Genomic DNA, 25,209 nt, shown 5'->3' on the forward strand with positions numbered 1-25,209 from the left:
GTCCTCCTGTACCTCGGAGAATAGAAAAAGCCGCAATACTCTTACGTGGTGAACCTAAGCTTGTGGTTTCCTCTCTATATCGTTGGACATGTATCTTAACATCCTGTCCTTGAAAGATTTCTAGAAGAGGACAGCCCTTGCATTCTCCATCATGGGACTATAAAGATATTAATAAAAGTCACTGTCCTTTAATCCTTTGTCCTGTTTAGGATTTTTTTTTTTCCCTCCTTCTCGGCTCTCCTTCTGTTTAGTTTTTACTTGAATAGTTCATTACGAGTCCATCACGAGAAAGACCTCGACCCAGGTGGCTGTTGCAATGAAGACTCTAATCGGTTTGGGGAGCTCTGGTCCATTCTCAGATACACGTACAAATCTGCTACCCGGGTCCACCAAGCACGGAGACCGCGCGGAACACCATGTGGAAGGGCAGCACCCAAATGTCGGCTTAACCCCTCTAGTTGCTTTCAGGCCAGGACTTGACGAGGTAATTGACTGTTCTGTCACCATAACGACAGGGGCACGAAGCCAGAGACTGTTCACAGAATGAGGCACAGCCTTTTAATTCCTTTCTCTGGGCCGTCCTTTGTAATCTCAACAACACACAGCCCTGGTCTGGTTTTCGTGACACTCTAACTTAGGTTCTCTTTTCGGCATTTCCATCCAAGAACCACATGGCGGATGCAATAAAATGTTGGTGATCATTGAATTACTGTAATTGCTTATTTCACATTTTCATCAGACTCTTACTGCAAGAACATTTTCCAAGGATTAAAGTTTATCCCTCCCATCCCCCCCAAAAAAGGAAAGAAAAGAAAGTTGGAGAGAGAAAAACAATTGTCTATAAAAGAAATTTATACCCACTCTACATAAAGATTTATACCCACTCTATACAAAGAATGCACTCTAGTTTCTATAGTAGATACATCCATAGTTCCCAGAAATTACCTCTTTTCATTCCAGCAAGATTTCATTCTGTGTTTCCTTTCTCCTTGTCTAAAAACGGCTTATGGAAACGCTAGCTGAGAAATGCGATATCCTTGTGGCGTAACTTGGTTGGTCTTCATAGAAAATTTGAATTTGACATCTACACTGATATGAAGCTATCCAAATTTTACTAGCACTGAATTAAGTTAATAGATTGAGCGTTACTGTGTTTAGAGATTTTCACTGCTGCTGCATAGAAAAAGGCCATTTTCTAAAAGCAAGCACATTATTCTCTGACATAGCTAGCATCATCAGACTGTATTTTGCTGTTTGATTGCAGAGAATATTGGAAACAAAAAGGGCCCAAATTTATGTGAACAAACAATGTGGGCTCTAAACAATGAAAGCCAACCATATTCAGAACCATCCCTTGCTTGGGTATGCAAAACAATCATTTTCTTTTTCCTCTTGAGACTCAGGAAAGGTGCTGATCTCTTATGTCGTTAAGGTAGAAGGAACCATTCCTCGTATCTTTCAGTTTGCAAACTCGAGCAGGATGAAGTACTTATTAATAATTCTGTTACTTTCTATTGATTCATTCCCTTAGAGATGATTCAGGAATAACATATAACACTATCTGCTCGTACTGGTTATCATCTGCGAATAAAACACTATAACAAGGTTCAGAGAGCAATAGATGAAGACAATTAAAGTCATTAACTATAACCGTGTCCATCCAGTGGATGCTCAGTGAATACAAGCGGAACAGCTTGTCGCAAGAACTGCATTCGGAAAACAAAAAGAAAAATGAATACACGGATTACAGAAAACGTCATGCATGCATGGGACATTATAGGACCTTCCTGGCAAACCTCTCTGTGACTGAGCAAGCGAGCACTCTTAATATTTTCTGCTTGCACTTACCGTCTTCCGTGGGCACGTAGATGTTTAGGTAAAGGCAGTCTTCGTTCTGGTCTTGAACGTACGTCATCAGAGTATCCAAATTGGCAGTGAACCAGATGGGCAGCATGTCGTGCAGTAGAGACCTCTCATCCAGATGCTGGGGGCAGACAGCAGCAAACTGAGTTGCATTTCGTAAGCCGGTCCACGAGGAAGGGGGCTCTGGGGGCTGAAACCGCCTCTCTCCAGTGGGAGGTGAGGCATAGGGGACCCCCAAGTATTGCTCCACCGGACCCAAAATCTCATTGGGCAAGGGTGTTCTTAAGCCCCGTATTTTGCCATAGTTGGTGTTGACGACCGGATACTGGGCGTGGCTGTCAATGAGGGTGAACTTGATGGCCAGGGCGGTTATCCACAGGAGGACGTTGGAATTCAGCATGATGCAGACCGGAGTAAAGAACAAAGGCAGCCATAGCAGTCCCCGGGGACTCGACATGGCTCACAGACGCACCCGCCGCCGTCCCAGAGACGCCGGGACTCCGAGGAGGAGACGAGGCCGAGAGGTGAGCCCGCCGACAGCGCAAGCCCCAGCTGAGACCCTCAGACTGAACATAGACAGAGCCCAAGGTTAAGAGCAAGCGAGGCAGTTCCCATCGCGAGAGGGCAGCCCTCCCTTAATCCTGAAACCGGATCCCAGCAGGTGCAACGCTCCGAGGAAGCGGTGACCATCCAGCACCTCCAGCGACCACGATTCCTTCCTTACGAAAACTCCAAGGCAGCCTAAGGGGAAGAGAAAGCAGATAAGGATAATGAATACAATGCAACATTTTCCCTCGCTCCCGTGCAGTCTGCAACCTCCCTCTACGAAATTCTTATTCATGCATGAGCTTGTCCTTTGGCATCTCCATGCAGGAGATGTTGGCAAGAACCTCACCTGTCTTGCTTCATGCTGCACACCCCATCCCAAGGGACGATGCCTGAGACTTAGGAAACCCTCAACAAATCTTTGTTGAATGAACACACAAACCCCCAAAGGTTGTACGGGTTACACAGATGATTCTAAGGACACCTCCCAATTTCACTGTTGCTTACAAGGTTGGTTGATCCAAAACACTGTCTCTCAAATACTTAAGGAAACTGTCACTTTTTCCTAAGGGGATGGATGTGCATGGAGCGCTAAAATTTTTTTTTCCAATATGAGGAAAATGGAAGCACAGATCCAGGCTATCTGCCTTCATGACATGTGGATATTTACCAGGTACCAGGAAGGGAACATCATGTAACGGGAAGAAGGTATAAGCTGTGGACACTAATTTTCACTGGTTTACTCAATTACATATATAATTAGGCCACATTCCTCATCACCCTGAATTTCCACTTCCTTGCACGAAACTAAAGAAGATGGTATGTTTTAAGTACATGCTGTAGTGCTGCTCACTGGAAAACTTCATTCATAATTAAAAGTGTTGACACAATTATCTTGACTTTGGAGTAAGCCACTGCTCGCCTTTGAGGGTGTACTCTTCACACTGCAGCCTGTTTGAAAAGCTGACGGTGCATTTGAGTACCTTCCTACCTAGCCAGGAAAGAGTCAACCTTTAAAGGGCCACCACCTTGATTTGTCTCGACATGGATGATGAGTGTCCCCAGGTAAATCACTGTTCATGTGACAGTAGAGAGCTCTTTGCAAGGTGGACAGTGTGATAAATGAGCTCTCAGGGATGGAAAACATTTCATTAGATGTTGCAAAATCCTTTCATGCCTTTCAATAGAGCATTCTTCAACTCAAAAATAGGCACATGTGTTTATAAGGACTGTGTAGGGTTATTCAGAGCACTGGGGACTAGAATATAATCATGTGTTTCATTTAAGTCATCAGTTCAGCACAATGTCACATAGCAAGTTGTTTTTTTTAAATAAAACATATCAGAGCTGGATTTATCGTGGAACGATGATGGCATCAGGGGAAATTACAGAATGCATGAAATCTCGGGCAAAGTTCATCGGAGTTGAACGCACTAAAAATCTGGATCGTAACGTTGACAGTGAAAAAAAATAGCATCTCACCAAATGGCCGATTTATGTGTTTGTTTCTATCTTTGAATCCTACAGTCGACAACATTTGGATGTCTGCCACACAGCGATCCAATTTCTGAATAATTAAGAGGCAGACAAGCACAACGACGAGGTGATGACATGTTTGGGTGCCGCGGTTTCCCTGAAAGCTCTTCCGCTTCTCGACTAGAGGAGCCCTTCCCGGGGTAACAGGTGACACCATTCAATTTTAATTCAGACCAACCTGGGCCGCTGAATGCTCTCTCTGTGAGCTCAGGGAAGGGCGTCAACCTCCATGGACTTGAGGTTGAAATGAAGGCACCCTACCTGCTGCGTGGAGCTGAGCAGAGCAGGAGGTGAGGCTGCAGGCGGAGCGTGCACAGCGCACAAGATGCCCACCCCATAAGTACAACAAGCTGGGATGTTCAACACAGACCCGCCCCAGGGACTCGTGGGTCTAGGGACACAAGGTGCCAGCTCTGGTGTCAGCTCACTGTGGTGTTGAGCAGGCTTCGAGCAAGCCATTTAAATTCTCCGGCCCTCACTTCACTGCTCTGTTAACAGCTACCCTAGATTTAACGCGACAGTACGCTCAACGTACGGCACGGTCCCTAGACTAACACAGAGCTGAGTAAATGTAGCATCCAGTTAGTGGCTTTCTTCCAGGGCTTATACAGTGAACCCCATGAGGAATTCTGGCTCACCCCTTACATTCTTGAACTAGACCAGGCTGAGACTATCTGTACGTCGCGTGTTGTATACGACTGACCAAGCTGGGACGCGCACCCAGACTTCATGCCTGGAGTTGTAAGATCAAGTCCCTTCTCTGTCTAAACTCGCATCCCACAAGGGGGTCTGGAGTGGCGCTGAGAGATGATGGACCGGCTGTAACCTAAGAGGCGGCGGCCAAGGGCATCTGCACACTTCCTGGGTCAAGGTCAGGCATTCGTAACATCCACAAGTTGAGGGATCTCTTTTTCTCTTATTTCCTCACTTTTTAAAAAGATTTGGCTAATTTGCAAATAAGTGATATAACCTGAAGCCCAAGGTTTCTCAATGGCAGCACCACTAACAACTTGGACTATATAATTCTTTGTTGTGGGGTCTTTCCTGTGCATCGTAGGGTATTTTGCAGCCCCTACTTACTAGAGAACTGCGGCTCCTCCCACCCAGGTTCCACTATCAAAAACGTCTCTAGAAACTTCTGAATCACACCCCCAGGTGAGACTCGTTGATCTAAGCCGTAACTATGGACGCATGGTGGCTGTGTAAATGATTAAATGGATCGGTGGGCACATTCAGAAAACAGGATCAAGGCCGGGCGCGGTGGCTCACGCCTGTAATCCTAGCTCTCTGGGAGGCCGAGGCGGGCGGATCGCTCGAGGTCGGGAGTTCGAAACCAGCCTGAGCAAGAGCGAGACCCCGTCTCTACTATAAATAGAAAGAAACTAATTGGCCAACTAATATATATATAGAAAAAATTAGCCGGGCATGGTGGCTCATGCCTGTAGTCCCAGCTACTTGGGAGGCTGAGGCAGGAGGATTGCTTGAGCCCAGGAGTTTGAGGTTGCTGTGAGCTAGGCTGACGCCACGGCACTCACTCTAGCCTGGGCAACAAAGCGAGACTCTGTCTCAAAAAAAAAAAAAAAAAAAAAAAAAGAAAACAGGATCAGTGCTGAAATATATACATATGTGTGTGTGTGTGTGTATGTGTGTGTGTGTGTACGTGTATATGTCATATTCAAACATTTGGCAACTTTGAGGTTCTTATCATTATAAGAAATGTTGATTTTCAAAGATAAATCTATTAAATGTGCATCACTTAAGTATTTATTAATTCATTCTTTATTTATTAATTACTATTTATTAATCATTTCATCATCTTCATGAAAGAATCACTGTTAATTTAACCAGCATCCATCCTTGGGGCCAAAAACATAAAAGATCCCCCACGTGAATTTCATGAACTGAAAAAGGGGTGAGATGTTGTTATTCATAGACAGATAAGATAGATTTTTAAATGTCCCCAAATAAAAAGGAGATGCTATGAAACAAATTCTAAAAATTCTAACGAATAAAAGATATTACGAAAAAAATTAAAAATCGTAACTTCACTGACTATATACTATACATGGGGAGTGAAGGCCTATATAGCATGGCTTCTCTGTGAAGATGGCAGCAAGTACTCATATCTCAGAATGGCATTTTGACTTGATTTTTAACTTGATTGGGTGTTTCAGATGGTCCCCTGCAGGGCAGTTATTCTGCCTGAGGTTGTAATTAAGGCAAGGCTCACACCAGTCAGGCTGATCACATTATAAAGGGTTCAGAACAAAAAATTGCACTAAATTCCTCTCCAAGGTATGCATCCCTCAAATTTATGAGATAGGTTTAATTGTAAGATACCTATTTAATTAAGGTAAGCCCTGATCACAGGTATTTTGGTATTTGGGCCTGATGAGGGATAAAATCACGTCTCCTGGGTGTTTACAGCCTTGCCTTGGAATCTATTAGAAAACAGGGAGGTCTGTAAGTGCATTAAAGAACATGAGAGCGTAAATGAGATGCAAGCAGCCTTCCCTGCATATGCCTTCCAGCCAGGAGGAAGGGCTGAGAGTCACCCCGCTACCCCCTGCCAAGAGGTTGCTGAGAGCAAGAGGCACTTGGGAGAGCCACTTGATCTCACATGCATTCCGGAGAATCAAGAAAACAAGAGCAATAGACTCTGGTCCTTGTCCAAATCACCGACCTCGTGCAGCCATCCTTCTCGCTTGCTAAGAAAGCCCATAACAGCTACTCCCGAAACTGTGGGGAACCCGCACGTGTCTCCGGTTTTCCTCTTCTTTTGTCCCTGGTGAGGACACTCACATTTTATGGTCCCTGAGTGGGATGTATCTTTTGTTCTAAAACCCAAGGCTCTATCCTGTTACCTACATGAATAACCACCTACCCCCAGCCATCCCATGTACACACCCATAGCCCTCAATCCCTGCTGAAGCTTTACTCAATGCCAGCATTCTGCCAGCGAGTCTATTTCTGTACTTTGTTGTCTAATATTCTGGTCTTGATTTCACCTCCCACACCAGCGAGATTATAATATACTTTGTCTTTCGTCAAAAGAGTTCTTCTCTAAACATTCATCTGTGTAGTTTCTATCAGTTCTAAAAATCAGATCTCATTTAAAAATCCACCATTTAGAACCACGATATTCGGCCATAAATTAAGTAAATGAAGAGTAAAGAGCTGTGGCCAGATACAGGGGTGCGTATCTATAGTTCCAGCTAATTGGGAGGCTAAAGCAAGAGGATTGCTTGAGCCCAGGAGTTTGAGTTCAGCCTGGGCAACACAGAAAGACCCAGTCTCTGTAAACAATAAAAAATAAATAAAATGCCAAATGTATACCTTCAAAGTGGTTTTGCACCACATGGCAACTCAAGATATCAACTCCATCACCTTGTCTACCATTTCTGTTCTTCCACTGGAGGTTGAGTCACAGTGGTAGAAGCCAAAGTTTTCAGTAGGAGGCTTTGCAGAACTCAGACTAAACCCTAGGTGATAGAGTGAGTGCCTTATATGTTACTCAGTCTGATTGGATAGAAAGATATTCCTTAGGTGCATAGGCAAAAGATATGATCACAAATAGAACATAGATCTTTCTAGAGTAAATGATGTGGACACCAAGGTCCTACATTGGCCACATAAATGAGACAATACCAAAATTCAGTCAGAGGGTGTCTTAGTCTATTTAGGCTGCTAAGCAAAATACCAGAGACTGGGTGACTTATGAACAATAGACATTTATTGCTCACAGTTCTGGAGGATGGAAGTCCAAGATCGAAGTACCAGTAGATTCTCGATTGCTGTCTTTTCCTTATTACCTCATGCAGTGGCAGGGTCAAGGGAACTTTCCGGAGTCTCTTTCAAAATGTCACTAATCTCATTCTTTAGGGATCCACCCCTATGATGTTATGACCTAATCACCTCCCAAAGGCCCCACCTTCTAATCACCATCACCTTGGGGCTTAGGATTTCAACATATGAATTTGGTAGGGACACAAGCACTCAGACCATGTAAGTATCCCATAATGATCACTATTCTAGGTTATAGGGAAATATAGTGGGGGGAAAAGACAGAGTTCCTGCCCCCTTAGAGCCTACATTCTCATAAAAGTATCTATTCCTAACTGTGGAGTTTTCTTTTCTTTTCTTTTCTTTTCTTTCCCCTTGTCCATTTTCTGCGTTTCTAAAGCCAGTACGAGGATGGGCATATAATAAAAGCTCATTAAATGCTTGATTTTCTGTGTTTAATTAAGTGATTTCCAAACACACATTCTAAATCTGAATCAAATAACTTGCCAATATCTCCAGGCTTTGTGTTAATGGCTCTCACAAAACTCAGTCATATGTCCTCAAGGTCAAAGTATCTTGTCTTCAAGAACAGTGTCACTCAGGTATCTTGTGAAGCTTTTACAAATCTCATTCTCCAGTTCCCCAAATGGCATCCCATGCCTTCGTGCCATATTTGTTATAACTACACCCATTACTTTCCTAGTCATGCAGGCTACACTCAAAGCCATCTTTGGTGGCCATCTTCCATAAATCTGCATCCGAGAAGTCCTCAAATCTACCAATAGTCTTCACATAGGACCAGAGGCTCAATATCATTCATTATTGGTGAAATGCTGAAGAAATTACAACAGGATTAACAAAAAGTCAAAAGAACAATGATGCCAAATGTTGAGCCAAGGTGTGGAGCAACTAGAACTCCCATGCAAGGCAGGTCAATATTTGTGAATTCCACTGCAAAAGAATATTGTATCCCATGGGAAAGTAGAACATACGGAAGCAGAAGTATGGTGAAGGTGGATACACACACACAAACCTCCTATAGAGTTTCTAGGATATTTGCATCAGGAAACATGCACAGAAGTGTTCACTGTAGCCCTAGTTAAAATGGCAATAAAAAGAAAAAAGAAAGAAATACTGCAACAACCCAAATGTCCATAAATAAGAAAATGGATTAATAAATGTTGGCATATTAAAACAGAATGCTTTACACACCAGTGAAATACAATACAGATATATGGATTAAAATGGATAAATCAGGAGGATAGAAGACAAATCACAGAGGACTCCAGATAGGGTGATTTTATAGGAAAACTAAGTAATATATTACTTAGGGCTATATTTGTCCTAAAATGTAAAAACAGCAATGATGATATGAAAACCAAATCCTGGGATAGGAGCTGCCTCTGAAAGGTGGAGGGAAGAACCCGCACAGATGTACAAAGATAATGAGAATGTTCTGTTTTTCTGAATCTGTCAGTGAGTCCTCTGTGTTCATTTAATTTTTACTCTTTAAAATAGACATAGTCAGGGGGGACAGAGACAATATATGTAACCTAAACATTTGTACCCCCGTAATATGCTGAAATTAAAATAAAAAAATAAAAAACCGAAACAACAAAATAAAACATATAAAAAACACATAAAAATAAATAAAATGGATGTATATGTTTATGTGCACCGTTATATGTCTATTGTCTTACAAGGTAAATTTAAACAAGGATGCTGGCTGAATAACTTTTACTCTATAACTCTATTTTCCTGTGCACTCTCCAAATATCTTAGAATTAAAAATTGAAGGGAAAGTATAAACTGCGTTCTGTGAGGTTGTGCTGCAAGCCCAGGGCAGCAGCAGACCATCCACTCACGTGTCACACAACAAGCGCCGGGACCCCGACAGCACGGTTAGCAAGGACAGTCGGGCAGCCCCAGCCTGCCTCGGCCCTGGTCACTCATTAGCCCGGCGACCTCTCCCACATCACGCAGTCCCCCGGGCTCCAACACCACCCCCCTCCCAGCCCCGCAGAATGAGGGCTCGGGCGGAGTGACCTCTCGAGTTGCTTTTAGCACAAAGATGCTCTGAGACCTCAGACTATTATATTATCTCCGAAGAAGACTGCGGATGAATCATAGAAGCCCAGTGGGAACAGAAAGTCCTTCGCTGAAGTAAGACGGCATAACCTAAGTGAGATGAGCTGCACTGGAGAAAACGGCAGGGTTTTCCTGTGCCCCAAACAGCGGGAGTCAGTGCAGCCTTGCAGCCTTACTTATGAAGTATGTTTTCCAACACCACATCACCCATATTAGCAGCCCAGAAAAACAACACCCCACTTCCCTTGACTTGAATCCTACATTAGGCTTTGGAGTGAATATTTACTGGCTTTATTCCAATAGCCATTGCACTAATTGTGCTGTGCAAATAATTCTCTCCCTTCTCCCGGGATAAACTAAGTGGAGTTATTTCATGAGACCTTGTGCTTAAGTTTATTACACAAAAGAAAATTAAATATAAAATATGCTTTAATATATTAATATTATATATCTCTCTCCAAACTAACCTCCATTTATGTGTATATAGCTATAACTCCAAAGGGTTTCTATTACCTTATATATTATATGAAGGAACTTAATAGTTTAATATTTCAGTTGCTTACTTTAGAAAAATGTATATCTGTGTATGTGTATGTGTGTGTTTATATATATATATATATAGAGAGAGAGAGGTATGTAGGTAGATAGCAGGTAAGTTAGATATATATTTATATATATGTTTTTTGGAAGTTAGTTTGGAGAGATTTATATTCATGCAATATATTAAACCTCACTGTGTACAGACAATTTTGTTTGTGTCGTGTGTGTATGTGAGTGTGTGTGTATACATACATCTCCAAACCAACCAATTGAAATATTAAGGTATTAAGTGTATTGCAGTCAGGAATTTGGCCTTCTCTCTTCCTGCAAACCTCCACAGGACCTGGTTCAATGCCTTTTATGCTGTGGACAACCAGTACCACATGTCACACATGATGCTCATGATCTGTTCTCAGACAGGTGGTCCTAAGCATGAGTAGTGTGAAGAATGACAGGCTCAAACACACGAATAGGTGACAAAACACTGACTCATGCACTAAATATCTGGGAGGTAGTATAGGGCAATGGTTAGGGATATATCACCTGGACACAGCTTGGAATCCTGGTTTTAACCTGAACGCCATCAGCACCACTGAGAAGGGTCTAACCCATCAAAACCTCCAATTCTCATCTGTAAAATGGGCACAATATCTGGAGCTAACTCACAGCTATTACTGCATGTGCTAGTGTCTATTTGGGAATATACAACAATATATGAATATGTACACATATAATTACATATATACTCAATACAAACACAAATAGGCATATGTATGTGTATGCAAACACCTGTAAAGTTTAGAACAAGAGGTATTCCCCAAAGAAATGCTAGTTAACTATAATCACTGAACTATAATTCACTGAGGTACCACTAAATGCTTCCACTGTGAAACCCTCTTTGATTAACTTAAAGATACACCAATCAAATGCCCATCCTCAAACAGTAGCATGCACTCCAACTGAAGATAAAGCCTGTATCTCGATTGCTCCAAGGAAGCCAGCCTGTGGCCTTGTGAAGGATGGACTTTGGGATGGAGCCTGTAAGAAATGCTTGTCCAGGCCGGGCGCGGTGGCTCACGCCTGTAATCCTAGCTCTCTGGGAGGCCGAGGCGGGCGGATTGCTCGAGGTCAGGAGTTCGAAACCAGCCTGAGCAAGAGCGAGACCCCGTCTCTACTATAAATAGAAAGAAATTAATTGGCCAACTAATATATACAAAAAAAAAAATTAGCCGGGCATGGTGGCACATGCCTGTAGTCCCAGCTACTTGGGAGGCTGAGGCAGGAGGATCCCTTGAGCCCAGGAGTTTGAGGTTGCTGTGAGCTAGGCTGACGCCACGGCACTCAGTCTAGCCTGGGCAACAAAGCGAGACTCTGTCTCAAAAAAAAAAAAAAAAAAGAAATGCTTGTCCAATTTTAGACATACAGAGAGAGCTGGGGCTGTGGGCATCGGTAAAGACAGTGAGCACTGGCATTCAAGGACATAAATGCAAGCCTACCAAGGTTTCCATTTCCCCAGGAGAGGAGGAAAGATGATGCTAGAAGGAACGTTCACATTATAACAGAGATATTTCCTAAATGTTTATATTCATTGCTGGGCTATGAACCATCTAAGGGCAAAGACCGTAGATGATTAATATTTGCTTGGAAAAGAGAAGCTCCCTAGCAAAGGTGATTAAATTAGAAGAAGAGGAAAAAGCATAGAAGGCAGAAAAATGAGCAATGTCTTGGGACATTCCCCTTAGCTCATCTCCTGTGGGTTCCATGATAAACACCAACTTTCACCACCATCTGCACTCCCACTCCCGCCATGAAATTCCCATGGGCTCCACGATCTAGTCCCTGTGGTTTCTGCCTAAAGGAATTTCATTCTGAAGAGAGAGAGAGAGAGACCTGTCAATCACTGACACAGCAGTAATGAGTTAGAGTCTTGGCATTCTCCCAGTTTCAGCCAACGCCTGCAAAGCCCAATTAATAAAAGTTTTCAGAGCCAGTTCCAGGGATACATTTGCCTGCAGTTCTGCAAACAAAATAAGGACTTGTGGATGCTGGGCACTTGTAACGCCATTTCCTCTACATGGCTTTGCCCCAGCTGTGGCAGGTGCGCAGAGACCATCCTGATTGCCCAAGGGCAACATTTGAGACTGAGGGGAAGCTGAGTTCTCCCACAAAGGAAAACTACCAATTTGGGTAAGAAAAGAGCATTCCAGTTAGGAACAGCATAGTTTGACCTGGTGTCGGTACTTTCAATCTGGTCAAACCTCACCCCGCCTAGCAGTGACTCTGTGGATGGTTGAACATGTGGATACCTGGAGGTTAGTGTAGAAGAGAACAACTGTGGATTCCCAGGTGACAGACGGCAACCAGAGCCACCTCCCGTAGCAATGATGGGTATGTCTCTCTGTATGCCTAATAAGGAGCTTTGCTGCTGCTGTGCATAGCTCTACTAATGAACTGTGCAATATCCAAAAAGCAGAGCGTCTCCAGAATGTCTCCCCAGACGCCACCCGTGACCCCAAGATCAGTTCTGTCTTATGTAACCCCAGCTCGAGCACCCTACTTTTTCCCTGTGCCATGGATGCTACTGGCTAAGCTTACTTTATGCACCCCGTATCTCATGAGTTCCCATTTCAGTGTGATGTTCACTCTGACAGCTCGCATTCTCCTCTGTGTGTTTCTGAAGGTGCCGAGCCGCTAGAGGTGACAAGGTGAGGGGCTTATGAGTCGCAGAGCTCTGGGTTACTAAATAGTTCTTTGCCCACACATTAACCTCCCGAGCGTGCTGTTGTACAAGCTCCCAGGAAAGGCAGGGTTCGTCCTCAGTCGAGAACCTCAACACCAAACCCACTCTCCAAAATGTTTCCTCTGCCTTCCCCAGACAGGAATATCGATCTCTGACAAAGGGCTCATGGCCAGGGAGCCAGACATGCCAGGCAGGCTTCGTGTCTTTAGGTCAGACAGACCTTCTATCTCTGAGAAGGACCAAGCCTTCCAAGATCTTGCATCTAAACAAGAGGCTTCTCCTGAAAACCTGTGTGTCTTGCATTAGCCTGGGGGGGGGGGGGAGTAGGAAGGAAGGAATGGCACGCAAAAGAAAGCACAGGGTTCAGAAAGAAGAGGTGCTAAGTGAAGAAAAAGGATCAGGGTAAATCCAAGAATAGACATCAAGGGTCAAAGGCATCTATCTTGGTATAAATCTACCTCCAGAATCTTACCAACATTACAACAGGCCAGAATTCATTAAAACGAAATGCACTTTTTCGCCAAATATGGCACACTATATGGCACTCAATAATAGTTGCTATTGAAACATTTGAACTTTTAACATGTCTTTTTTGACATAAAAAGAATTCTCATATTCTGTTCTCTATATTGAAACCTAATAATTCTAACGTCCTTCAGCTCTGACAAAATTCCAACATGTACACGCAGGTAGTTTTTTGTTTTGTTTTGTTTTGTTTTAATTCAGATAAAATAAATAAATAAAAAAACCTTTCCTTTGCAAAATTAAGTTCTGAATTCAGAGGTTCTTCACCCTGAAGTCCATGAGCCCAATCCTACCCAGTGTCCTGAGCTAGAATCCATGGGTTCCATAAATGGGAATGAGCAAGCAATATCATATTTTTATTTTCACTACCAGGAACTGAAAGTTAGTATTTGCTTCCATTATGAATGAAGGTATAATATTAATAACGCACAACACTGTGACCACAGATATCCCAAAAGACTGTGTATGTTCACCGTTATTTTGACATCCCACAATTAGGAACCTCTTATCCAGATCTAGCTATTTAGTACACAACGAAGAAGCACATATATTACTATAGCATATTTTAAGTGAAACTTGATAACAACTTTAATACGACTGGTTTCCTTTTAAGCTCATTTATGTTATGGTATCACATAAACATGTTATTTTTAGGAAAGGTGTCTATTTTCCACCAAATTGGCAGAGGGATCCGTCACACACGCTCATGCATTCTTGCACAGTTAAGAATCCTTGGTTAATATCTGATCTGTTGACACCACCCACATTTCTAACTATGGTGACCTAGGAGGTAGAGCAAAGGTTACAGGGTGGCTTTCTGCTGGTGGATAAGGGTGTGGTTTGAGGAATGAGAAGCCACCTGCTCGGCTATCTCATGAAAGGTTTATCTATCTGGCTGTCCTTCTCTTCCCTTGGAAGACTGGCCCTTAGCAGGAGTACTTCATGAGGATGAATCGCCCATATCTCCACCTGGAGGTCTTGCTCTGCTCTTGTCAAATCCTCCTACGTAAGAGACGTCTTCCTGGGCATCTTTCCCCGGTGACCCTGAGTGGAACCTGAGACCCCCTCAGGTAGGCTTCCCTAGAGACCACAGCAGTGCACACGCCTGGAGACTCACAGCCACTCTGGGGCTCCTCTCATCCAAGAAATCTAACATCTATCTATGCCACTTGCTTAGAGTTGGGGAGACTGCCTCCAAGACCAGTAAACCTCAAGCCTGCTGGGCCACAACTTGGTCTTTCTCTGTCTGAACCAAAGCCCCTTAAATTTCAAGCCCAAAACTTGAAAATAAAGGAAGGTAAAAGATGAACATGTTCCTCTAATCACAAATATATAGGAAACTATGGTGCATGTGAATTTTCATTTGAAATTCTTCAAATTAATGGAGGAGGGAGACTCGTCTGGAGAAGTGGAGTTTAATTTATTTGCCACCCGGTGGGTGGTGCACACTCCAGGGATTCTCTCTTCTCTAAAGCCTGGGAGAAGAATTCCAGGAAGGAATCAACTTGATGGAGGCATTAAATACTTTCCTTCTTCTCCTTCTCTACCCTACCCACGCCCAGTGCCCCATGTCCAGGAGAAAACGTGACAAAAGGCTCAATGTTACGTAACCTCCAGCGTGTTTCACCACAAGTGGCGAAATCCTGCCTTCCCGAAACTCAAAGAGAACAAGAGCATCATTTGTCTCTCTGCTGACTGGTAACCTGAACCCCAGGCCCCTTTGAAATCTCAAACCACCCCATCGCTTTCCTTAAATACATGCGTAGGAAGGCTTCTTTCTCCCTGTCACTCCTTTCTGTACAGATAAGAATATAAAAAGGGTGATCTTTTTTTTTTTTTTCACGACAGTAATCAGATGTCACAGATTTTCTGCAATTAACGCTTTCCTCGGCTATTTTCAGACCTCCTATTAAGAGCTATTCTTTCTCTCTGGCCTATTCCTCTTAACCCAATTAAACCCAATTAAATCCTCTGCCAGGATTGTTCTATTTCCCCCATGCTTAATTATCCCTTAACAAGTCTGTGTTCCCGCATGTTCCTTTCAGTAGGCCCACCCCAGACTGTGTAACTTAGAGGATGGGATGCACACAGACACAAAATCTTGAAGCTAAATTATCATCTGGCAAATTCCTCCAAGTGGAAATCTACCAACAGTGCCGCTGCTGTCTCAAGATGAAGTTCTTCCCGCAACTTCAAATATCAGAGCACCACAAAGCTCAATAAATCAAAAGGTTGTAAAACAAAAACAACCAAAAAAGAAAGAAAAAAAAAAAAAAACAAAAACAACCACAACAGAACAATTTCCTTCTATTCTGTATGACCTTTGAATTAACTAGGGTCATTAGGAAAACATACTGAATTTGTGGAAGGCCAGTTACTAACTCCCAAATAACTGGTTTTAATATGTATTGGCACAGAAATCTTCAAATCTGTGTTTGTGGGAGACAGAGAGGGAGAGAGGGAGAGGGGGGGAGAGAGAGAGAGAGAAAGAGAGAGAGAGAGAGAGAGAGAGAGAGAGAGAGAGAGAGAAGCTCCTTCTATAAACTTCTAATATACTAGATTAAAATGACTAGCTGTCTTCCAATGAGACCATTTTGATATTTTATTTTATTTATGTCACAAATTAAGAGCTTTTAGAAAGGCACTAAAGAACATCAAAAATTCATTAGCTCTAAAGACATTCTAAGAGCATAAAGTTAGGAAGTCAAATCTCAAAAAAGCTATATTAAAATCAGAAGGGGTGGTATGGAGATGTTGTTCTCCCTGTGATGTTCCCTTCTGGAGGGAACAGGCTGGTTTTCCAGCTCTGAGGGAGGGTCCCCAGGGCAGGACAGAACACAGGCATCCCCAAGACAGAGGTGAGCACGTGAATAAATTCCCTGGAAATCAGTAATTCAGGAAACAGACCCTACGATGAGATCATGTCACACAGTCAGCTGTAAATAAATACGAGCATTGTGTGGATTTGAGTTATCTTCTAGGATAAAAGGGACCCCTCCAAAGTAAGTGCTTTTGCAAGCCACTGGCTTCCCACTTAATAACAGAGAGACCTACACCCGGGGAGACGGTGGCTGAACACAGGGTCTGATGTTTATCGGGCAGAAGGCACACGGAAGCAATGCCGAACGTGCTAGCTGCAGAGGATGGAGAAAACATTCCCTTCATAATCGCCAGCGCTTATTAGTATGAACTCAATCCTCTCCACTTTTGAAGCTTGGGAAAGGCCAGATGATAATGAAAGAAAATTTGGCTTCAACACAAGCATCCTTGACCAGGGAACGAGTCTCTAGAGCTGGTAATTACGTCCCCGGCCCTGGAGTGAAAGGGCATCGCAGAATTAGACCAGCGGAATGCACGGCGCTCCTCCAAGAAGCCACTTAGGACGGCTGCCTGGGAAATGCAAACTGAGAAAATTATATTTAATTCAACATCATGGGCGATTACAGAAACAGGAGAAATTGGAACGATTAAACCGGAATGGCGCCATTGACGGTGCACAATGGGCCTCCCATTGGACAGACAAAGCACTCCACAAAGGAGAACATTCTGTGACTTGGGTCTAAAGCAAAAAAAGAAAAGGAAAACAACCAAAAAAAAAAAAAAAAAATCACAGAAAGCTTGAGAGAAGCATTAGGTCATTTAGAACCGATGATTAAAGCCTTTGTATAAAGGCTTTATATCAGATAAGGAAAAAGAAAAAAAAAAAAACTGAGTGATTGTTTGCACAATCTACATCGCTATATTATTATTTGGGTGTTTGTTTATTGCTGAAAGCACCATATCTTGGTGAAGGGAACACTGGATGAGATATTAAAGTTAGAATCTGTGCTACCTAGATCCCTGGTTCCCAACTCTGCTGCATATTAGCAACTCTAGGGAGAACTGAAAAATCTCACTGCCCACACTGTATCCTAGATCAAGTATGTCAGAATCTCTGGGGGAACACAGCACAGGCACTGATATGTATTAAATTCTCCAGGTGACACCATTGGGCAGATAAGTTTGAGAAATAATGATTTTCCAATAATGATTATTATTGGAAAATCATCATTTCCAATGAGCAGATAAGTCTGGGAAATAATGTGAGAGTCTTCACATACATGTGGCCATGTACTCTTGGCCTTCTTTTAGTTTTTTTCTTTAAAAAAAAAAAAAGCTTGTCTCAACAAAGAACAGCTTGCCTGAAGTTTTAAAAGCCCAAATACAATTTAAACAACACCAAACAGCAGTTCCCTGCACAAGTTGCAACTCAGGAGGCAGACGCTTTCGGATCTCTTAGCTTTCCCTCCCAAAATATGTCTCATTATACTTCTCGGTAATATTTAATGCTACTTATTCTTGATATATTATTTTTAGACATTAAGTATAAGTTGTCTCTGGGTGACCATCACGCTATTTGCCTCTTCTGTCCCCCAAAATAGTTACCGTACTATTTTGGCTATGTCGTTATTCAGTGTTTTTATTGTTATATGTGCTATGAATAGTCACTCCTGACCCAAACACTCTACTCTCATTAAAGCGCCTGTACTGAATAACCTCCTGTTTCATCTGGAGACAACAATAGCCTTACATTTTCATCTTCAAGCTTTCTCTGTGTCTATCAGTCCCTTTTTCTAAATGTCTCAAGAGAAGTAACGCTGTTTAGGTGCTATTTCTGCACAGCTAGGTGTCTCATTTCCTTCTCTTTCATTTATTCTCCCCCCCCCACCCCCGTGAAGTCTCACTCTAGGATCCGGGCCCATCCCAGCCTGCCCCCAGCACTAAGCCAGGACCTGCATTTTCTCAGCTCTCTTCTGTCAAGGCCATTGTTGCCTGGTTCCCGTCTTTCCATGTGTAATTTATCCTGCTGTTTGAAGGAACACACAGTTACACAGCTTTCTGAGAAAGGCTGCAACAAAGGAAAACCTTTTGTAATCTTACATGAGTGAAAATGTCTTGACTCTGCCTGAACAATGACAGCTAAGATTGGTCTAAGAGAGAGTTCTATGTAGTAAATTATTATTTCTTTCTTGGAATTATGGAGGTATCTGTCTTTTAACCTTTGGAAAAGACATGAAGTGTTCTATGGATTAGTCATAGGTTCTTCTTCTTCCCCTCCCTTTTTTCTCTAAGCTCTTAGGCTCTTCTCTTCTGAAATTTCACAACAATGTGCTTTTGGATGAATTTAATTTCATTTATTGAGGTGAACCCACTGTGCCTCATGAGCCTGGAAACTTAGATCACTCAATCCTGGGAATATTTTAAGAATTATTTATTAATATAAGTCATTTCTGCTTCTTTGTATTTGATGTCATCCTTTTCTGGAAATACTACTTGGATGTTTGACTGCTAGACTGAGCCACAATATTCTTTCCTTTACTATTTTTTCTCTCTCTCTCAGCCAGGTTTTATCTTTTATCCATGGGAGATATCCTTATATTGTTTTCCAATCCTATTTTTAAAATTTGGTTATTATGTTACATTTTTATAGGATTTTTCAGGGTGGGGGGACGAGGTCTCACTCTGCCACCCAGGCTGGAGTGCAGTGGCATCATCGTAGTTCACTGTAGCCTTGAACTTCTGGGCTCAAGCAATCCTCCTACCTCAGCCTCCTGAGCAGCTGGGACTACAAGCACACACCACCATACCTGGTTAATTTTTTCTATTTATAATAGAGATGGGGTCTTGCTCTTGCTCAGACTGGTCTCAAACTCCTGACCTCAAGTAATCATCCTGCCTTGGCTTCCCAGAGTGCTGGGATTACAGGCATGAGCCACTGCACCCAGCCTAGAATTTCCATCCTTTTTTATGGGTCAACATCTTATCATATATCCTACAAGTTAAAGATCAGAGTTTTTTTTCCCATGTATTAATATTTTTACTTGGTATTATATGTACTACCTCCAGGTACATAATTTATTTCCAGGTACCTAATTTATTTCCAATTTTTAAAAGAGTTTCTTATTGGATGCTTCTCTAGAATATCTAAGGTATAATAAGACTGCCTTTTCTGTTTTAAGAATAATGTGTGTAGGTCTGCAGGATTCCTTCTTAAATAGGTGAACGTTTTGTACAGTAACTGAGAAGTTTATCCGAATGGCCTTCAAATGTCATTTAGGAAATTCTTTTCTCTGCCAGTTCAGTTTACTGAGAAAAGGATCCTCCAAGGAGATGAACTTGTAGAATACCAGATGCTATACTCAAAATTGCAGATATTCCAATGCCCTTAGTCTTTTATATCAATATATCAGCAGTATATGACAATTTCCATACCCTCAAATTTGCAAACAAAAACTCAATAGTTTAGCTAAACTATAGTGTGGGGTTAACTTTCCAATATTACGATTAGATGTGCAGAAAAGCAAATCCCATACATGTCCCCCAGAAGGGCAGCTCATGCAGAGAAACATTGCAAACATGTTGAAAACATTTACATATAGAAATAACACAGGAGATGACAGGAATGCAGATGTAATTTTCTTTACCACCAATTATGTATTACATTTGTCTAAGCTTTCCAGGGTGTTCCACACGCATTACCTTGTTTAAAGGGAGACCAGACCTTTGCTACTCAAGCATGAGTGTTGTGTGAATACTGATCTCAATGCTAAGTTTGTGTTGCTTCCTGCACCATCTTTACACAAGTACTGACCTCCTACTGGCTGGTCTGCAGAGAAGTGGGCTTTTCTAGGTACGTCCTCCCATTTTCTTGCTCTTCTAAAAATAAATCTGGTGAATCCCTCTGGCAAACACATTGCCAGTGTCTTTGGAATGACCGTTTCAATAAGTGCAATCTCATCTCCAACGCACATATCTGTTTTAGAATTCAAGGAGGGTAGGGCAAGATGGCCGACCAGAGACATCGGTTGGTTGCCAGATGGTCTCAGAAAGAAGGAAATGTTTTAGATGAAAAAAATAAAATAAAAATAAAAACAACAACACATAATTCAGGTGTTAACTGTGAGGGAAAAGTGCCAGAACCAACCAGAGATTCCACAGGAAGAAGTTGTGGAGCAGAACAAGAAGGAGCCAGATATTAGCAGAGATCAATCCCTGAGAAACATGGAGTCCCATTGAAAAGGTAGGTGGGAGTTCGTTTCTCCCTTCCTCACACCTCTGGTGGTCAGCAGATTCCCAAACTGCTGGAGAGTTTCTCTTCCCTCACGAGCCCAAAAGCTTCTGCGTCCAGTGTACTGGGAGCTTCTTGAAAACAAAGCACCAGGCTGCCAGCCCTCTCCAGGTCTCTCTCCCCATCGCCACAGACTGGAGCCCAGCCAGCAGATGCCATGTTGCTTCTCCACTCACTGGTTCTTTTGTCCTCCCCAAGGGGCAACAGCCCCTTAGCTTTCACGTGACTGGTCCCCACACAGACATTTCCCACGTCCTGCCCAGTCTGCAGTGTTTTAGAATTCAAGAAAAGTCGGTTCTTTCCTCTTATAGGATGTGATAAGTATCAAAGTATTTGTGTCCCCTAGAAATCAGCATTATTTTGGAGGTAATAATTACATGCCAACAGGGTTCCAAGTTGAATACACGATTTTCTCAATTACTCCATAATGCCATTCCACGTGAGATATACCACTGTTCCCATTTTAAGAAGAAGAAAACGGATCCTCTGAAAAGATTTCTCCAAGGAGTCAGAGAATACTGAAACCACAAGAATATGTATATTCAAATCACAGAAATATACATATTTATATGTGTATTTGTGCTTATACATATATACAGATGCTCCTCCACCTATGAGGGTAGTCACATGTGGTAAACCCATGGTAAGTTGAAAATGTCCTAAGACAAAGATGAGGGCACTGCACCTAACCTACCGAACATCATAACTTGGCCCAGCAGACTTTAAATGTGCTCAGAACACTTACGTTAGCTTACAGATGGGCAAACTCGTCTAACACAAAGCCTATTTTACAATACAGTGTTGAATATGTCATGTAATTTACTGAATATTGTACTGAAAGTAAAAAGCAGATTGGTTGTATGGCTACTTGAAGTATGGTTTATACTGAACGTGCATAGCCTTCACACCATCATAAAGTTTAAAAATCGTTAGTTGAACCATCATTTACGTTAGGGACTGCGTGTGTGTGTGTGTGTGTGTGTGTGTGTGTGTGTGTGTGTGTATTTTCCACCCGAAAGCCTGTGCTCTTAACCACCAGGATATAAAGTCTCCTACCAGTATTACGGTATTCTACATAGTGGAGCCAAAACAACAAAATGATAAAACCCCTCAGTGTTAATTGAGCTTTAAATTTCTTGTGTCGCTTAGCACCATTTTAAGTTAAAGGATATTTAGCAGCATTAATAAAAAAGAAAAGATTGCTGACTTTAAGTCTATTCCTTTGTAATTTCAATTCTTAAAATATATCAGCAAAACTGAATCGTTTTTTTAAAGTCAGAGTCTTCAAGACAAAACCTATGACTGAGATCGTTGCCATTGGCTTTGGAAATATTATTTACAAGTTTATGTAATCAATAAACTCATTTATGAAGTCCAATGAGATAAAGTGTTTGCAGCACTAACACTGTTGGGCAACTTCCTGATGAATCTTGAGCAACCCATTACTTGCACATCTTGAGCTTGGATCACCATCCAGAGTCTCTTTCTTATGACAACTCTCATAAAATTTCAATGTCACAGAGGACAAAAAAGAACATGCTGCAAATTCAGATTTTGAGGAAGCTGGAGCCTACTTTTTCCACAAAATTCTGACTCCAAAATTGATCAGACTGGTTTAATGCTTTGGTGCAATATTGTTTCAGTGTCCATATTATCAGTTTTGGTCTATTTTTCCCCCAATTTTCTACTCATCGCCTTGTGTCTGCTCCTTCATATTAAGTAGGCACCTACTGATTTTGGATTCGCAAGGATCTAAGGCGAATATCTCCCCCACCCTGGCTCAGCCCCACATCCCGCCACACCCCCTGCCTGCCAGCTTCCCTGCCTAAGCTCCACGTCATAACTGCTTCTGCCACTTAGCAGCCTGACAACCTTAAGTTACTTAACTCTCACTGTTCAGTTTTCTTGGCTGTAAAATGAAGATAACAAAGGTGCGATAGGCAAAGATGGCCACGTGTTAACACCCAGCAACTGTGAATAACTGATCTTACATGGAAAAGGGGGAAGGAAGGTGGCAGACTGAATACAGTTTGCTCATCAGGAAACCTTGAAATGTGAAAGAGGGAGACAGAAAGGAGAGAGAGAGGCAGAGAGATGAAGCCTGAGAAAGACTCAACCTAGGGGCACTGAAGATGGAGGAAGGGCCACGAGTCCACGAGAGCAGGCAGCCTCCGCAGGCTATGAAAGAAAAAGCAGCCCATTATGTCCTAGAGCTTCCAGAAGGAATGCAGCCCTGTGTGCACACTGTCTTTAGCCTCCTAAGACTCACTTTGGACTTCTGAGCTCTAGAACTGTAAGGTAATACATTTGTGTTGCTTCCAGCCACTAAGTTCACAGTAAGGTGTTATAGCAACAGCAACAATAAAACAATACTAATGGTGACTGCTAAACAGAGTAGTTGAGCTGAACAAGTTAATATATACAAAATACTTGAAACATAGGAAAAGTTACATAACTGACAGCCTGTATATTATTATGACTGATAAACCAAAGAGGTAGTTCTGAATTCGGGAAGCAAATGTGCAGGGTAGCAAAGTGAGGGGCGAAATATTAGGCTGTGCATGGTGATATTTGGAGGAATACAACTATCCTTACAGTGTGCATTTAAGTAACATTCTATTCTGAGTACCACTGTTAATCACACAAGTGTGTCTTGATAGGCGTATTTATTTCCTATGTAAGATGGCCAAGATTTATTTATCATTCTAGTCAACTGCCAAATCACAGCATACTACACACACACAGAAATCATGTCCTCTGAACATGAAAGATTTAATATTGATAGAGTTCTAGAATGTTTTGTAAAACAGCAGGAGGCTTCAATAAAGTTCATAACCCAGCATTAAAAGGTAGGAATATGATTGGCACTGACAGAATTCAGATGGCTTCATGGGGATGGGTAGGTCTCACCTCTCTCCCTGCTATGGTCTGAATGTGTGTGCCCCACCCAGATTCATACCTTGAAATCCTGACCCCTCATGTGATGGTGTTAGCAGGTGGGGCCTTTGGGAGGTGATGAGGTCATGAGGATGGAAGCTCATGGATGGGACCAGTGTCCTTATAATAAAAGGGATCCCAGAGCTCCCTCGCCCCTTCCACCACGTGAGCACACAGCGAGAAGGCACCGTCTGTGAACCAGGAAGTGAGTCCCCACCAGACACAGCCCCTGCCACGCCGGGATCTCGCACTTCCAGCCTCCGGAGCTGAGAGCAACAAATGTCTGTTGTTTAAAGGCCACTTAATGTAAGGTATTTTGTTGTAGCAGCTCAAATGGATTAAAATACTCCCTGGGTGTTCCCTAATATTACTATGCTTTCCATGACCATCTGAAATTAAATGCAGATATCCATCTTTTGGTGAGACAGACATTGAAAACTTGCGACTCCAAAAAGTATGGGTAGCAACAGTTGACCATACGACATAACAAAGGTAGTTGGCACATGCTGACTGTATAAGATAGTTTAGCACAATTACATAGGGCTATCTCCACCCACTGATTTCTTTTTTTTTTTTTAATTTTTGTTGATTTGGAGTTTCTGATGAAAGAAACATCCACTAACTTCTGACACTTCACTAAACGCTTTTCGCTGCGAGTCAAAGCGGATACCCTACCTACATTCGTGCATTGATTTTTGTCACTCTAAACGCCTTGTGGGAAGATGCCATGGTGATAGTTTTGTACTCAGTGGTCAAGACAATTCCTGGAAAGCAGCCCAAAGTGATTTTCCAGGAACCACTTTACTTCCTCCCACTTCAGTTTTTAACCATGGGATGTGGGACGGGCCATCTCTGCCTCACTTGTTCTCAGAATCAAATGAATAAAATGTAACCATGAATGGGAACAGAAGTTTGAAAATTGCAAAGCTACAAATTCATGTATGATTATTCTAATGGGCACTGAATATTTCATGTATTTTCAAAAAAAATATATTGTAGCACAGTGCCAGCTACCATTGTAACCATTGTGCAAATCTTGCAACATTGTGATATGCACAGTTCAAAAGAGTGGGGGTAAAAATAAATTATTGATGGGCTCATTCTAGAGGTAAAATATAGAAATGCAAAGCATATATTAATCTTTTTAGGTAGCAGTATGTGTGTGTGGGCACACACACACTGCAATAGTATACAAAACTACAACATCAACATAAGCTTTCGGAGGACAGAACCAAAATAGCTCCCATCTACCAATAACAAAAAAAACCCAATCTGCTGACTTTAAAATGCCATGATGATGAAAATAAGATATATTTTATTTTGTTAGAAAACTTTTGTTTTCTAACAAAAGTTAGAAAACATTGATATAGTCCGGGGAAAGAATAAGCCTTTAAGTCATGATGTCTTAGCATCAAAATCATTCCAGAGGCACAGGGTTGGAGTTTTTTGTTTGTTTGTTTGTTTGTTGTTGCCATGTCAATCAGCTCCGGTGAGTGTCTGGGGCTTTGGCTTAAGTCATTTTATTAAAATTTAAGACAGTGGT

At 42.2% G+C, this 25,209-nt stretch overlaps 1 protein-coding gene across 2 annotated transcripts in view; it reads right to left on the reverse strand.

The window, feature by feature from the left end:
- NLGN4X (neuroligin 4 X-linked) overlaps positions 1-25,209 on the reverse strand; it is a 321,699-nt gene that overhangs the window by 249,169 nt on the left and 47,321 nt on the right. For both annotated transcript variants that reach the window (XM_020285070.2, XM_020285072.2), the window contains exon 4: positions 1,849-2,604. In XM_020285070.2, coding sequence (XP_020140659.1) covers positions 1,849-2,320 — 472 coding nt within the window. In that variant the 5' untranslated portion in view covers positions 2,321-2,604. The remainder of the gene's footprint in view (positions 1-1,848; positions 2,605-25,209) is intronic.

This window comes from Microcebus murinus, chromosome X, assembly GCF_040939455.1.
Source record: "Microcebus murinus isolate Inina chromosome X, M.murinus_Inina_mat1.0, whole genome shotgun sequence".
Taxonomy (NCBI): domain Eukaryota; kingdom Metazoa; phylum Chordata; class Mammalia; order Primates; family Cheirogaleidae; genus Microcebus; species Microcebus murinus.